General features: G+C 41.9%; 1 protein-coding gene across 7 annotated transcripts in view; it reads right to left on the bottom strand.

Moving 5' to 3' along the window:
- The window catches only part of PAPSS2 (3'-phosphoadenosine 5'-phosphosulfate synthase 2), a 90,634-nt gene that overhangs the window by 9,205 nt on the left and 63,771 nt on the right, over positions 1 to 17,658 (bottom strand). For 5 of the 7 annotated variants that reach the window (XM_003783675.3, XM_023509499.1, XM_023509497.1 and 2 more), the window contains 2 exons: positions 14,669 to 14,683; positions 9,976 to 10,181 (listed from right to left, as the gene is read on the bottom strand). In XM_003783675.3, the coding sequence (XP_003783723.2) occupies positions 9,976 to 10,181; positions 14,669 to 14,683 (221 nt within the window). The remainder of the gene's footprint in view (positions 1 to 9,975; positions 10,182 to 14,668; positions 14,684 to 17,658) is intronic. The other 2 variants (XM_023509501.1, XM_023509498.1) reach the window with 1 other exon arrangement.

The raw sequence follows: 17,658 nt of genomic DNA, 5'->3' as shown, positions 1-17,658 counted from the left end.
ACAATAGCCAAGACATTGGGAAGTAACCCAATGTCCATCGATGAAGGAGTGGATACATAAAGTGTGATATATACATACAAGTGGAGGTCATTTACCCTTTAAAAGGAAGGGAATCCTGTCACATGCTATATATGGCTGACCCTTGAGATCCGCACACTAAATCACAAAAAGACAAACAGTGCCTGATTCCACTTATATGAGATGTTTATAGTAGTCAAATCATAGAGACAGAAAGCGGAATGGGAGCTACCAGAGGCTTGGGGTAAGGAGGCAAAGGAGAGTCATTCAAAGGATATAGAGTTTCAGTTTTGCAAGATGAAAAAGTTTGGAGATCTTGTTTACAACAATATGAATATATTTAATACCACTGAGTTATCCACTTACAAATGGTTAAGAAGGTAAAACTATATTATGGTTTTTACCATAGTAAAAAAAAAAAAACTCACCAATTTTTACTCACTGAGGATTTTGCTGAGGTTACTGTCAATACTCTCACTTTTCTGTGTCCACTGTCAGGTGAACACGTGACTTCTAAAGAGCGCATAGAGCCCTTTAAAAGCCCTATCTACATAGCATCCCATACGTTAGATGGCCTGCCCCTTTCCTCAAGGCAAGAAGACACTGAGGGAAGACCCAAACAGAGTCTGGCCCATGACCCAGGTACCCTGGACTCTGGAATTCTCTGTCCAGTCAACCCTGAGCTGTGAGAGCCTGGGAGGGCTTCATCTCCCAGTCTCTTTCTAACATGGACCAACACAGAACAGTCCTGGTTCTGAGGGCCAAGTGAGGGGAGTTTGCAGAGGGGGCAGCAGCTGGAGCTTGGACATGCAGCCTGGGGTGTCCACAGATAAATCCAGAGGGCCTGATAGCACAGAAGAGGCCAAGCACAGGATTCAGTTATAGACCAAGGGACAACTCCACACACTATTCTGATGCAGAACCAAGAAGTGTAAATTTGAACCTGACTCCAGGTTGTTACAAAGCCATTGTCAAAATAGAAGGATTGAACACATTTCATCATTTCATTTAAGTTTTTTAGTTACATATTAACTTTTAAATATGAAAGTCTCCATCTGTATTCCACTCACAAACAGTAAGGGTGACCCAGGTATAAAGAATTCTCAAAATGATGAAAAAGAAAAACATGACAATCCTTGTTTCTGTAAATTTAAATATGTTCTATCTAATAGTGAAGTATAATCAATTACAGAGCTATGCCTCTCCTGAGTCATTGAGACAAATATTACAGAAAATCTTATTCCTGAGTCAATTGCACATATATAACAGTCTTACACTCTTTCCCCCATCAAATCCCATCACTGCCATTTGCCATTGTCCAAGAACAACTTGGCCACCTAAAATGGTAACAGAAAAGAAAAAGGCAAGAGTGAGTAGGAGAAAGCAAATGGATTTAAGACACCGAGTAGTAACACACAAGACAGTGATGGTACAGCCCCGGTCACATTCCTTGTTATGGACAGATATTGGGGTTCACAAGCCAGAGGGGTCAAGGGAGTAGGGAATTGGGGTAGAGCAATGCTTCTTATCAGAGATTTAAGCATTCCACATCATATATCAAATCATCACATTATACCCTATAAATGTATAGATGATTTTAATTAAAAAATTAAATTAAAAAATTTTTTAAAAGGAACTGAGAAGGATAAGGTCTGCTAGTGTGAAAAACTTCCCATAGTATTTAAGTAACATTCTCCAGTTTCTATCAGTTAAGGCTAGAGAAAATCGGAGGGTCACACTTTTGAAGGCATCATAAACCCATCATAAACATTCTGCTGAGGCCCCAAACAATTGATTTTTAAGTTTGTATTCATTTTCCAAAGTCTGAAATGTGTAGTGCAGGCTGCCAGGCTGGAAATAGAGAAGAGGGAGTTTGTTGAACTTCTTGTGTATGTAGATTTATTTTTTCCAATAAATGTAGGAAGTTTTCAGTCATTAAAAAAATATGAAGACAATTTTGATTGTCACTACCAGATTGCTATTGGCCTCTGCTTTATAGAGGCCAGGAATGCTACTAAATAACCTGAATCACACAGGACAGCCTCTCCAACAAAGAATTATCTAGCCCAAATTGTCAATAGTGCTGAGATTGAGAAGCTCTGGTGTAGAGAAAAGGTAATTGTACAAGAGACTTGGCTGTATTTTCATGGCCTCCTTTTTAAACTCTGTGCTCTGGCAAATCATTAGACAAGAATATTTTCAAATGCTCATTCCTATACATATACTCTGTTCTCCTTGCTTTAGAGTTAGACTACCCATCCAATTTTAAAACAGTTAAGACCCTCCCACCCCACATCCCTGGGGATGCAGTAATTTATTCTGGACACTAGAGGTCCCCCCTATATCACTCTATCTATTGGTGAAGACAGCATTGAACCATTACTAAATACATTCACTGTCCAGCCTAAAAACATGTCTATTTGGACAGCAATGCTGACCCTATGCTTTCGGCATTTCTAGGATGGGAAAGGACAAAGGACATCTCTCTTCCCTATCCCCAGAACTCTCCAGCTATCAGAAAGGGAGGTTCAGTGGTTCTGTCTAACTTCCCAGGGTTTTGTGTCCTAGAAGTCCTCACCCCCTTTCAAGGCAGAAGAGGGGCCAGAGCTGGAGGATGTGCAGAACTGGATGCACCGAGAGGAACAGGAATAAAGATTAGGGAGTCCACTGAAATAGTGAAAGGGGAATTGGGTGTGGAACAAGAATGTAAAAAGGAGGAGAGGATGAGCTCGGAGGAGACGATGAGGGACTGTACCAAGTAGAATGGGAGGAGCAGCTGAGGGCAGGACAGTGGAAAGGTCAGAAAGGCAGAGGAGAAAAGGGGAAGGAACCAGAAGGAAGGAAAGACATGGTGGGTTCAGGACGATAAGGTCATGATGAAAGGCCGCAGAGAACAGAGTCAAGGAGAAGAAAAGCGTCCATGATGCAAATGGAGAAGATACATTCGTCTCTGTGTTATCTATCTTAATAGTCAGGGAATCTGGAGACTTGGGGAACCTGGAGATCACATGGGCTCAATGCCCTCAATTTTAGATGAGCAGGCAGTTTTTCAGAGAGGAAATGTCAAAGTTCAAGTGCGTACAGTTGTCTACCAAAACCAGGATCCAAATCTCCAACTCCTGCAAACCAGACTCTTCTCCCCACTGTATTGACTTCCTCTCATCCGTAGCCCCCTTGCTGATACTCCAACATCACCTGTCACAGGTGTGGACAGGACAGGTACAAATCGCTCTAGAGGCACTCAGTTAATCTTACGGGTCAGGGCTGACCCATAAAAAATAAAGGAAAAAAAAGTGTAGACTAGAGGCAGGAATGAAAGGAACAATGTCCTAGCTTGAAATGAGCCTGTGAAAAAGTAAGAGAGAAGGATTTAACGACCAGCTCCAGGAGGACTGTAGGAGAGATTTTGTTGGGTCATATTTTTACAAAGGGGTTCCCCAAAAAAGGCTGAGTAGTTCACTCCAGCTGAATAATGGAGAAAGGATTAGAAGGGAGGCAAGAGACAGGAAGGAAATGAAATGTCTTGGCTCAAGTTGGAACAGAAGAGTGAACACATCCAAGCAATATCTGAAAGGCAGACTTGTTGGGAATTGGTGATTGAATGAATAGAGAGAAGAAAGAACCGAGAATGACATCCAGGTATTTGGATGGTGGAGCTGTCACTGAGAGGGGAACACAGATATCCAGGTGGAGCCACACAGAAAACACCTCCAAATACTTATCTAACCTGCCAGTTCTCAGTCTTTGCAGCACATTAGAATCCCCAGGAACTTCAAAATCCCCGAGATCCAGACACAACCTCAAACCAATTAAACAGAAGTCTGTCTGTGAGGATGGGATCCAGTCATGGGCAATTATTGCAGCGTCCCAGTAATTGCACTCCCCAGGTGATCCTGTTGATGTAATTGACCATACAGTCTTCCCTGTGCAGCTAAAGGATGTAAAACCTCTCATTTCTGTCCTTCACGGGGAAGTCATATTCTGTTCTCTTGGTTTCTGCATCTGTAAAATGGAAGTAATGATTCTGAGCTTCTCAGGAGCAGTGTGAGAAATAATTACTGCTTGGAAAAGCTTTGAGAGCTATGGATGAAAGGCAACAGGGCTCCACCAGCCATTAATCCTCCGAGTTTCACCTGCTCTTCCCCACAATTTCATCTGAGATCCTGTCACATGGTTCTGTACTTGGTGACTCAGAAGAGAGGATGGAATGCCGTGAGTGGAAAGTCAGGGTGACTCAGAGGAGGTATGTGACAGAGGAACACCATTTCCTGGGCGACTCCGACCATTTTCCTTATAAATGCTGTTCTCAGTCCCACATGGAAACGCAAGGAGGCCCATGATTACCTTTGAAAGTAATTACTTTTAAAAGGTTTGGGGTTCTAAAAATCTATGTTCAAGTATTGCTGTGAATTTCAGGGCGCTGAAAAAAAACCCAATAAATTCTTTCTCCAATGAAACTCAGGTGTTGTGTTGTTTGGTAAATGTGCCATCAGCAGTCCAAGTGCAGTGCGTGTGGGGTGAGCGGCCTTCTCTCTCCGGTTATTCATGGCCCATTTCCCACCATTAGCCCACTGGGAATGTTTACAGAGTCCCTCTAATGACCTGATGGAACACAGTCACTGATAATATTGGCAAAGCTACATGCCACGCCACCATTTTCCCCTGGCTTCTAAACTTCTGAGATCCAACTGCCCACATACATTGCAAGGCAAGATGAAATACAAGCATACCTCAGAGACACTGGGGGTTCCGCTCCTGACTGCTTCAATAGAGGGACTGTTGCAACAAAGCCAGTTACAAATGTTTTGGTTTCCCAGTGCATATAAAAGTTATGTTTATACTATAACGTAGTCTATTAACCATACAATAGCACTATGTGTAAAAAAAGCAACGTGTGTACCTTAATTTAAAAATATTGTATTGCTAAAAATTACGAACAATCCTCTGAGCCTCCAGGGAGTCATAATCTTTTCACTGGTGGATGGATTAGCAGCCATAGACATGGCTCAGTCAGGGTTCATGGCTACTCACTGGTCAGGACGGTGGCTGCTGAAGTTGTGGCAATTTCTTAAAATAAGACACCAATGAAATTTATACATCAATTGACTCTTTTTACAAAAGACTTCTCTGTAGCATGCGATGATGTTTGATAGCATTTTACTTACAGTAGAATTTCTTTCAAAATTAGAGTCAATCCTTGCAAACCCAACCACTAACTTGATGTAATATTCTAAATCCTTTGAGGTTTTTTTTTTCTTTTTTTTTGAGACAGAGTCTTATTATGTCACCCTCAGTAGAGTGCTGTGGTGTCACAGCTCACAGCAACCTCCAACTCTTGGGCTTAAGCAATTCTCTTGCCTCAGCCTCCCAAGTAGCTGGGACTATAGGCACCTGCCACATGTCCCGCTATTTTTCTGTTGCAGTTGTCATTGTTGCATAGCGGCCTGGGCTGGGTTCAAACTGCCAGCCTCGGTATATGTGGCCAGCACCGTAACCACTGTGCTATGGGTGCACAGCCACCTTTGTTGTTATTTTAACAATGTTCACAGCATCTTGACTGGGAGTAGATTCTAGAAACCACATTCTTTGCTTATCTGTAAGGATCAACTCCTTGTTTGTTTAAAACTGATTGTAGAAATTCATTTTCAGGCTCCACTTCTAGTCTTCTTGCTATTTCTAAAATGTCTGCAGTTACTTCCTCCACTGAAGTCCTGAACGCTTCAAAGTTCTCCAAGAGGGGTGTAATCAGTGTCTTCCAAACTCCTGTTAATGTTGATATTTTGACCCTCCTCCTATAAATCATGAAGGTTCTTAATGGATCTGGAATAGTGAATCCTTTCCAGAAGGTTTTCAACTTACTTTGCCTAGAGCCATCAGAGGAATCACTGTCTGTGGCAGATACAGCCTTACAAAATATATTTCTTCAATAATGAGGTGTGAAAGTTGAAATCACTCCTCCATCCATGGGCAGAATGGATATTCTATTTGCAGGCATGAACGCAACACTAATTTCCTTATACATCTCCATCAGAGCTCTCAGGTGACTAGGTACATTGTAAATAAACAGTAATATGTTGAAAGGAATCATCTTTTCCTGAACAGACCACTCAACAGTGTCTTAAAATATTTAGTAAACCAGCCAGGCTCTGTTATTACATTTATAGAACACAGGCTGGTTTAGATTTAGCAAAATTCTTATGGGCCCTAGAGTTTTCTGAAATGGTCAATGATGATTAGCTTCAAATTGAAGTCACCAGCTGTCTTAGCCCCAGCAAGAGAGTCAGCTTATCCTTTGATGCTCTGAAGCCAGGCATTGACTCCTCTTCTCTAGCTATGAGAAGATGGCATCTTCTTCCGACGGAAGGCCGTCTTTCCCCCGTTGTACCATCTGTCGTTTAGTGTAGCCACCTTCATCCGCTATCTGAGCTAGATCTTCTGGATCATCAGCACTTGCTGCTTCGTCTCATGCTTTTATGTTATGGAGACAGTTTCTTTCCTTAAGCCCTGAACCAGCCTCCGCTAGCTTCAGACTTTTCTTCTGCAGCTTCTTCACCTCTCTCAGCCTTCATAGAATTGAAGAGAGTTAGGGCCTTGCTCTGGAGTACACTTTGGCATATGGAAAGGTTGTGGCTATGTGAATCTTCTATTCCGACTTCTAAAACTTTGTCCCTATCAGTGAAGAAAACTGAAATATTTCACCCCCAAATATATTTCCTTGGCACAGAGGAAATATGTTTCCAAGATGGCTATTCATAAGGGCTGGAAATACAAAAATAGCTAAAAAGCTGTCTTTGGGGGGTGGATATTTGCATATGTAGAGAAAATCTGCATTGAGGCACCCAGGCTTTCTCTGAGAGTCTTTCCTTGTCTGACCTGGGAAAGATTAATTGAGAGTCTGACAACTTCAAAGGTCTGAAACATTTATCTCTGAGGTTCCATCTCCATAACACAACCACCTTTGCTAGCCAGACTTCCTCTTCTCTCCCTCCCATAACTTGTCTTGTCCCATAACCCGTTTTCCTGCTATAATCTGGTTTTGGCCACACTCTGAGCTGACATTCTTTCTGTAACCTCAAGGTTACATATAACTTTCTGTACAGCGATCAAGGGTCATCATGTTGTGATTTTTTTTTCCTCCATGCATAGTAATAAATTTATATGCCTTTTCTCTTACCAATCTGTCTTTGGTCAGTTGATTTTTCAGAGAAGCTTCAGAGGGCAAATGGAAGTTTGCCCAGGACCCTTACATCAGCAAGAAGGCTGTTTTGCTACTTCCCTGGAGTAGCACTTCTAATTTCCTTCAAGAACTTCTCCTCTGCTTTCACAGCTTGGCTGTTTGGCACCAGAGGCAGAGCATTTATCTTATCTCAGCTTTTGACATGACATGCCTCCCTCACTGAGCTCAATCATATCTAGCTTTTGATTTAAAATGAGAGAAGTAGGACTCTTCCTTGCACTTGAATATTTAGCAGCCATTATACTGTTATTAATTAGCCTAATTTTGACATTGCTGCATCTTGGGGGATAGGGAGACCCGGGGAGAGGGAGAGAGAGTCCGAGAAATAGCCAGTTGGTAGGGAGGTCAGAACACACAAAACATTTCCCAGTTCAGTTTGCCTTTTTATAGGGTATAGTTCTTGGCTACTCAAATGGGCCATTACAATAGTGCTATCAAATATCACGGATCACAGATCACCGTAACAAATATAATAATGATGGAAAAGTCTAAAATAGTGTAAGAATTACCAAAATGGGACACAGACACGGAGTGAGCACATGTTGTTGGAAAAAACTGATGCCAATAGGATTGGTCGACGCAAACCTTCAGTTTATAAAATATGCAGTATCTATGAAGCACAATAAAGCAAAGTGCACAAGGTTCGTCATTGTTTTGTTTTGTGCTAGTTATGCGTTTGTGGAGTGGAAATACCAGAGCTGGTGTAATGAGAATGACCGCTATTCTTTGAATCACTGAGTAAAGATAAGATCCCAAACCTGTAAGATTAGGACTAGGAAAAAATAATCAGAGACATAACTAAGTCGTAGGACATGACTGCCAGCTTTTGTGAGAAAAACCGCTCACGGGACTTGATCTGAATGTGCCTTGAGATGAAAGATGCTTATCTGCAGGATGAACTGTTGAGTCTAATGAATGAAAAGGCTGCTTTGCTTTCCACTGACCTTTTGAATTTAGATGAAGAAGGTCTTCAGAGGCGCCCCACACAGAGACCTTGAAAAGGCTTATCCTGCAAGCCATATTTCACAACAAAAACAAAAACAAAACAAAAAACAGATCCAAACAAGTTATCTTTCTTGCAGGGTCCTTGGTGTAAAAGAGACAGAATTATTTTGATTCCAGTCCCCTCCTTTTGTAAATGAAGAAAGTGAGGCCCAGGACAGGATGCACCTTGTCCGATCACAAGGATTTTGAGCGTCTCCAGTGCCCCAAGTTGGTCTCTATTCCTCTGAATCTGCTGGAAGTCAGTCTCTATTCCTCAGCTGGGGAATTTGGAGAAGTCAAATTGGTAGGATATGGCTACTAGTAGAATATCCACCCTAATGTTCTTATCTCGGATGAGGATTGATTTTTGCTTTTAATTTCATGTGTTTTCTTTATGGGAAATGAACCACATCCAGCAACTCTATAATGCTTCTCCTACCTCATCACCAGCAGCAATCAGATGCTGTGAAGGAATCTGAGTTTTAGTCTATTTTGCCTCTAGGTATGATAGACCTTACATGATCCTAATCAGATGAATACATATTTTCAATCTGAAAAATATCCACTGACAGGCCGATTGGGGTGGCTCATGCCTGTTATCCTAACACTCTGGGAGGCAGAGGTGATAGGACCACTAAAGCTCAGGAATTTCAGGCCACTCTGAAAAAAGCAAGACCTCCATCTCCACTAAAAATAGAAACACTAGCCAGCCATCAGCTGGCATCTGAGGCAGGAAGATCCGTGCACCCAGGAGTTGGAGGTTGCTATGAGCTAGGCTGAGGCCACGGCTCTCTAGCTCAGATGACAGAGCAAGACGCTGTCTCTGTTTCAAAAAAAAATCCAGAGACAAAATGTGATGTCTTCCCTCTGGAAAGTCTGCTAATGTCTGTGCTAACTTTTGTTTACTGACAGGATGTCATTGACTTCTCACTGACCATAGAACATGAACTTGGCATTCTTGTTCCAGTAGTCGGTTGGGCGCAGCCTGTATGAAGGTATTTATTTCCCTTGTGCATTTTTAAAACAGACAGGGCTACAAGGTCTGGCTGCGGTTTTGTGCATAGATAGCAGCTATGATTTTATTCCTCTACTTTTGACTGTAGATTAATTACCTTCCTGGACCCATTTAGCAGAAGAGGCCAGCCATCACAGGATCTGAGGACCTTAGAGATCATTGAGACCAGACCTCAAACATGTTTCTTTGCTCCTGTCTGGAAAGATCTCTCTCCCAAGACAAAAAGCCTCCAAACCGAGCCTCAGAAATACATTCTTACATCTAACTCTAGTTTTTCTTAGCCCCTTGAGAAGGAATTAAAAAGAATTGTATCCAATGTACTCAGTCTTAACCATGAAACCAATTTATAGCTTTCTTATGAAAGCTATAACCCAATTATAGTCCAGGAAGAAGGGGAAAGGGGAGAGGGAGGGGAGGGGAGGGGGGAAGATGGTTGGAGGGAGAGTAATTGGTGGGACCACACCTATGGTACATCTTATAAGGGTACCTGTGAAATTTCCTAGGTGTAGAATATAAACGTCTTAACACAATAGCTAAGAAAATGCCGTGAAGGCTATGTTGACCAGTTTGCTGAAAATATTTCAAATTGTATATAAAACCAGCACATTGTACCCCATGATTACATTAATGTACACAGCTTTTTAATTAGAAAAAAAAAGAATTGTGTTTGTCCTAAGCTAAAATGGATTATGAAAACCCTTCCCAAGGTTCTGTGACTTACTTTGACGTGGGGGAGTTTTGTGCATGTCGTCCCCCACACCCGGCAGCAACGCTCCTCTTTTCTATGTTCATAGAATTCAGGATCTCGTAAGAGAGCCACCCTCCGTCCACCGTATGTCAGGACAAACTCACTGCACCCTTCCAGCCGTGCCTTATCATCCTCGGAGACGGGCAGGACGATGGGGACGCTCATGTTGATCACTCCATCTGTGGAAAGAGCCAAGGTGATGCGTGAATACCGGTAAAGGTGTGTCATCCTTGAAGGATGACCCAAGTGTGCAGGAAGCCCCTTCCAAACTTTCCTTCAAAAGCCATTGAGAGCCCAGTCCAATTTGGTTGTATTGGCTGCACCAGTATAATAGTGCACCCGTTTCACTAGAGTCTGTGAGACGCCCTCAAAGGGCTTCCCAAAGCAGGAGACGGAGCATGTGTAAAAGTGGGCAGAGTTTCAAATCACAGAGGTGGGCTCAGCCAGTGATTTAAGTTTGAGGACAAAGAGGGGATATTTCCCTTCTGAGTTCCCTTTTTAAAGCTTAATCCTGACCTCAATGCATCAGGGAGCTCAAAGTCTTTAAAGCTCCATTTAAACAAAACTAACACTGGCAAAACAAAAACCTATTAGAAATGAAATTTGTTAAATGACAGGCGAGTCCCTTATTTTATTTTCTGTTTAGGCTCCATCTGCACTACCAACACACTGAATTAAGAAGAAAGGAAAAAAGTCAGACAGTTAACATGATTCCACAGGACCCCAAACAAGGGATCCTCCTGATACTGTTCATTGTGGTCAAGGCACAGCATCACCTTTAAATATTTTGAGAGACTCATAACCTCACTTACCTGGGAATCTCAAGTCTTGCTAGTTCAACTGCAGTTAAGAACCAACAGTTAAAAAATATAGAGGAAGGGCTGGGCACAGTGGCTCACGCCTGTAATCCTAGCACTCTGGGAGACTGAGGCAGGTGGATTGCCTGAGCTCAGGAGTTTGACACCAGCCTGAGCCAGAGCAAGACACTATCTCTAAAAAATAGCTGGATGTTGTGGTGGTACCTGTAGTCCTAGCAACTTGGGAGGTGGAGGCAAGAGGATTGCTTGAGCCCAGTTTGAGGGCTCGCTTGAAGTTGCTGTGAGCTATGACACCCTAGCACTCTACCCAGGGTGACAAAGTGAGACTCTGTCCAAAAAAAGAGAGAGAGGCATGAACAATGATGTAAAGCCACTTATTAACACGCACTTTATTGGGAGAGTGAGACCCACTCAACATAACGCTGAGACTCTGACTTTAAAAGAAATCTATGTAAACTGGGTGATCTGAGTTCTCAGTGTACAGCACAACAGATTGCAAGGTACGGAGTGTGGTGTTCAGAGAAGCTACGTGTTCAGCAACAAATAAGGGAGAGAAAGAAAAACAATTTTTAAAAAAGACATAGAGACTCTGATGGTTAATTTTACATGTTAACTTGGTGGGGCCATGGTACCCAGGTTTTTGGTTTAACATTATTCTCGATGTTTCTGGGGAGGTACTTTTTTAGACAGCCTTAACATTTCAACTAGGATCCTTTAAGGGAAGCAGATTACCCTCCATAATGGTGGTGCGTCTCATCCAATCAGGTGAAGGTCTAAATAGAAAAAGACTTCCTCCCCAGAGGAAGAGGGAATTCACCTAGCAGACAGCCTTTGGATGTGAACAGCAACTGTTTTCTGGGTCTCCAGCCTGCCAGATGAGCTAGTTTTCTTTGGTTTTTTTTTTGAGACAGAGCCTCAAGCTGTCCCCCTGGATAGAGTGCCGTGGCATTACAGCTCACAGCAACCTTCAACTCCTGGGCTCAAGCGAGTCTCTTGCCTCCGCCTCCCAAGTAGCTGGGACCACAGGCGCCCGCCACAATGCCCGGCTATTTTTTGGTTGCAGCTGTCATTGTTGTTTGGCGGGTCCAGGCTGGGGATTCGAACCTGCCACCTTAGGTGTACGTGGCTGGCGCCTTAGCTGGTTGAGCTATAGGCGCCGAGCCGATGAGCTAGTTTTTAAAAAATTAATTTCTCTCTCTTTTTGTCCTTCTCTCCCTCTCTGTCTCTCACTCTCCCCACTCCATCTCTCTCTCTCTCTTTCTCTTCTCTCTCTCTCTGTATCTGTTGGTTCTGTTTTTCTGAAGGACCCTGACTAATACAGAAACTAAAAATATAAAGTCCAGGGGATTCTCTAGTGTGGGAAGCCGCCAATCCACACAGGTATCCCAATCCTCAGGGGACCATTATATTAGAGTCCAGCTTAGTAACTGGTAAAACTAATGACAGTCATTTTTTTAGAGTTTCTTTATGTTAATATATTCTTTTTTTTTTTTTTTTAGTGAATAAGTCTTTTTACTAAAAAATATTTTTAAACGTTTCTAGATAAAATGGTTAAAAGACTTAACTGTTTTTTAAAAGGATAGAACTTGGCCCTTTTAAAAACACCCCATGTATTAATAATCCTAGATAACATCAAAAAATCGCAAAACTGTTCCCTCTTTTGTAATGATGCCCCAACAAATATGCCAGTCTGTCAATTGTACTTACAGGTGAGAAAAGGAGGAAAAGTGAGTCCTCCCAAGTTCAAGATTCAGAAGGGAATGAAAGGAAGATGAATTAAAAAAACATTCAGCTCCACAGAAAACGAAGGCAGTTATTGATGGATTTGAGAAAATATGCCATAGATGAATCAGGTTGTTGAAACCTAACTTTCAAATCCAACATTTGGAATACCTCTGATGGAGTTAAAGATGTGAATTCTGTTCCTTTGGGGTGTAACACTTCCCCTAGTCACTAGGAAACCAAACTTCTCAGGCATATCACTTTGGTCCTTTTAACACTTTCCAAAAGATACTAAAACCTAAGGAATGTCCAACAGGCTATAGACTGCAACTGCCAGCAGTAAAGAAATCCCGTTTATCATAAAATTCTGTGATAGGCTTTAGGATGCTTTATCAAGCCATAGTTATTTCCTGTACACAGAAAGTAATGGTTTGTTGTTCACACGACTGTTTCAAAGTTCCTGGGATATTACAGCAGCGAAGTACTTTGCAGATAACACTGAATTCAGAGTCAGGCGTTCTCCCACTATGTTTTATCATTCAACTTCTTTGAATTCAGTTTCCTAGCTGGAAAAATAGAATAATACATAATGCATATCTCTTTGGGTTGCTGCAAGGGGTGTACCATAAAGCACTATGTTAATGGGAATTTATGATGAAAGATAATTAAATCTTCCACCTAGCCTAGGTGAGGTAACAGGAGAGAGACTGGCAAAGAATAGTACACTCAAGGATGCGGATGTTTTGATTAGCAGTTATGCTTTCTATAGATTGCTTACTGACTATGCTATGGAAACAAAGAACATAGTATTCTCCTCACTTATAAAGACTGACTTGACCCAATAAAGTAAAGCAAATGCAAAAGTTAAATATGGAGCAGGGTGCTGGAGGATGCCTAGGCCTGCCTGCAACTTTGTCTTGCACCAGGATTCTGGGTTGACATCCAAGGGGCACTTCACTTGCCTGTCGCAGTGGCCTCCTGTCCAATGTAGCCTCTGATCCACCTTCATCTTGCTCTTGAATAGAAACCCATAATGACTGAACAGTGCTCCCTAGCAGGCCCCACGATAAGGGAGCTAATCCGAGGGATGTGATGGAGAGAAGTTGTGCCAGTAATAATGCCAACTGATCTCCTAGGGTATAAACAGATTTGCTGTTCTTTCCCCCATCATCTTTATCAACTTTGCTAATCCATCAATTTATCCAGCAGAAGCATCGTCCACGGCTTTCAACTCTTCCCTCATGTGCTTCAGCTCTGGTAGGAACTACCTTGATTATTTTGTTGTGGAGTATCTCACTTCAAAGAGAATATTGTGGTTTTTATTAACCATGGTAAGTCCAACAGATAACTTCTTGTTCAATTGAATGTTCTTTCTTTTGCTTTAAAAAATTTTCAAGCCATCTGGCTTAGCCATACAGACCTGTGTATTGATTGTTTGGGACTGTTTCTATGCAAAAACTAAATTATTCTTTATGGTTCAGCTAGGCTTTTTAAAAGGAAAAACAATGATGAAAACAATACCCAAGGTAAATGATATCTTTAGACTTTTACCTTTTCATTCTAGGGCAATGCAGAAGTTTATAGTCATAGCAAAGTTATATTTATTCTCAGTTCTGTGTCAATCACAGTAGCTTAAAATTGAATTCATGCATAATCACACATTGCAAACAAATGAAATACAATCATACATAATCCAACCAGGTGCATCTACTTTAAATTGCATCTAAAATGGATTCGTTCTTCATCAATTAAAAATCTTTCATAAATGCAGTGGAAGAAAATATTCCAGATTTGTGAAACTAAAGGAGGACCAACAGTCATTGAGAGAGGATCACAAATCTGAAAGACTCAAGATCAAAATGTAGGACAAAAATTTAGAAACAAGTTTACTTTTGTCAGCCAAATATAACATTATAAACAACAGCTGCATCTGATCCAGAAATTTCCTGTTCCGTCTAGTCTAATCATCAGAAGAATGTAGTTCTTATATAACTGGTTGGATCATGAGCTGATAGTGATTCCAAGTGGTTAATGAGAATTTTTTTTTATTTATGTTCTTAACCATTCAAATTAATTAACATGTTTAATTATAATAACTTAACTACTTGGAAAGTTAAAGTACATACCAGCATGGACCGTGCCTAGAAAAATACAAACACAATTAAGACATGTTTCCAGCTTGCTACCAAAATAATCTTAAAACAACAATCTCAAAGGAAAAAATCCTATTGTGACACTTCACACGTACAACATACAAATATACTGAGCTTTTTGTTATGCTATTTTTAAAGACAGAGGATATATGACAGCAAGAAGCTAATGAAATCAGAATTTGTACTGAATATTGTTCAATACAATCCAAAAGCTTGGTTCAAATGATTATGTTTTAAAATAACTATAACCTATGTCAGTAGCCCCTCTAATTTCAGCAAGAAGTTGTTTCTTGCAAATATGGGCTATTGGATTGCCTATCAAATGGTTTCCCAACCAGGCTCTGGGGGAAGGTATAAAAGCAAACTGCCCTAGAATGTCCCGGTGACCCCGATGTTTAGAGGACATAAAAGTGTGCCAAGTAGAACAAACACAAATAATAGGGTCAAGATGACCTGGATGTGAGTCCAGGTTTCAAGTAAATTATTTAACTTTTCCAATACTTATTTCAACATATAGACAAAATATTTTCACCGAGGTATTATCCAGGTGAAATGTGATAACTAATATTAAACGACAGTGTCAGAACACAGTTGGTGGTCAATGCATGCTCATAGTATGTGGGGAGCACCTCTAACCCAAGCCTTTCTAAGGATGCTGTGTCTTTCCTCCTCTTCTTCCTTTTCTTGAATAGAGGCAGAGTCTCACTCTGCCACCCAACCTGGAGTTCAGTGGTGCATCATAGCTCACAGCAACCACAAACTCCTGGGCTCAGCAATCTCCTGCCTCAGCCTCCCAAGTAGCTGGAACTTCAGGTACGTAACCACACCTGGCAAGACTCCATGTTCTTTCAGTTGTATGCGGTAGAGGGTTGTTCATAATAACTGACATGTATCGAGCATTTACTATTGACTTAAACATTCAGCACCCTGGTGACAGCTGTTGCTGTCCCAGTTACACAGATAAAGAAACTGAGCCCAGAAAGTAACATGACCCAGGTTCCTAGGTAATCACATATGCACCAAACTAGACAGTTTGACTCTGCAGTTCACACTCTAATCCACCAGGATAATCTGCCTCTACAGAGGCTAAAGCTAAACTGAGGTAGAGAATGTGGGGGAGGTGGGCAGCATGACATCCCTGCTGTCTATTTTTATTAAATGATTTACATAAGAGCTGAGGTGGCTTCGGAAGGGCATGCAGAACTCTGACTCTTGACTGTGACTGAGGCTGCATGAGTATGTCCAATTGTCTGGTTGCCAAGAGAGATGGTGGAGCCAGAGGAGAATTCTCATAGGGGAAAAAGAGTCTTACAGAAAGTTTCATAAACCAGTCCTTCCGGTTGGAAGAGGAGGGATTATGGAAATAGCATATTTGGTCTTGAACACCCCCTACCTTGACATGACCACACTGGGGTCACAGGAAGATACTAGGCTCCATAGGGATTACAAGAGTTGTCTAACTCAATTCTCTAATACTGTGTGACTCAAGTAACCCCTGACAGTCTTTGAGGGAGATTAATAGAAAAAGCTCATAAGCTGCCACACCCCTATGGGTACCAAGAACATTAGTGGCTGGAGTGTGTGGGCAGGATCTACACATCTGTGGGTTCAGAGAGCCACATGAACCCAGGCAGCAGGTGGCACATGGCTGTGGGCCCCACTTGAGAGCCCAGGAAACACACACCTGGGGGACTCCTGCAAACACTGGAGTGTAGGTTTTGGAAAGAACGGGGATTTCTGCATGAGCAGGTAGGAGATGGCACTAGTGGGATTCAAGTATTAATGGGAAAGTGACCTCATTCATCTCCCTGGACTGGTAAGGTTGGTGGGGTTGAGGGGCAGGGAGAGATCTGCACCACAAGGGAAGTGGGAACAACGGTAAGCACTTCATCCACCCATGGTAGCGAGCACCAAATAAGAAATAGAAAAGTGATGTGTTTTTGCAAGTTCAAAAAAAAAAAAAACCATAAAATGAAATTCAGATGATGTGAACAGAAAAGAAAGAGATTTTTTCCCAAGTTATCCACATGGATTATCTGCATTAGCTGTTCCTCATCTGTATGGATCATAAACTGTTTTAAGAATCCACTGAGGCTGGGCACGGTGGCTCATACTTATAATCCCAGCCCTTTGAGAGACTGAGGTGGGAGGATCACTAGAGGCCCAAGATTTTGAGAGCAGTTTCAGCAACATAGCAAGGCCCTATTTCTACGATTTTTTTTTTTAATTAACCATGTGCGGTGAGGCAAACCTGTAGTCCCAGTTATTCAGGAGGCTGAGGAGGGATGATCACTGGAGCCCCGGTATTTGGGGGTATAGTGAGCTGAGATCATGTTAGTACACTCCAGCGTGGGGAAAAGTGAGCCCTTGGCTCTTAAAAAAACAGAAGCCATCCAAGTCATAATCTCTTAACTGAGGAAAATGCTCCCTCCTTCCCTTCTTAGACCACAAACCATTTTGTCTATTTTAGGATGTTTTGTTAACTTACATTGAACCCCTAGATCCCAGGCTAAGGATCCTTGATTTCCATGAACATTGACCTCTGCAACCACTTCCAACACCCTGATATTTTTCTTTATAGAACAAATATTTGTCAAAGGTCAATGGCACTGTATGTAGTGTGTTCCCCTCATTCAATGAGCTTCACTGGTCTATTAGCCACACCTCTGGTTCGCATGCTCATAATCAACCTCTTGTTTGTGGCTGGCTGCTGAGTCCAGTGACATTATGTGACAAATCTGTCTTCAGCATGAGTCTAATGAAGACATCAAGATAAATGCCAGCCTTCCTTGTATACCACGTGGGCCTTCTAGATTCTATTGGAAACAATACCGGGAAAGCAGTCTGGTAGGGAAAAGCAGTGGCCAGGACTCAGGAGATTGTGGACTCTGGTCTGGGGATTCAGAAAACCACTTAACCTGAGGTTCGTTTCCCCATTTGTAAAGTGGGATAATAACAGTTAC

Source organism: Otolemur garnettii, unplaced genomic scaffold (genome assembly GCF_000181295.1).
Source record: "Otolemur garnettii isolate 467f Iridium unplaced genomic scaffold, OtoGar3 scaffold00008, whole genome shotgun sequence".
NCBI lineage: Eukaryota > Metazoa > Chordata > Mammalia > Primates > Galagidae > Otolemur > Otolemur garnettii.
Note: the sequence above shows the minus strand (reverse complement) of the source record. Positions and strands in the feature narration are given on the sequence as shown.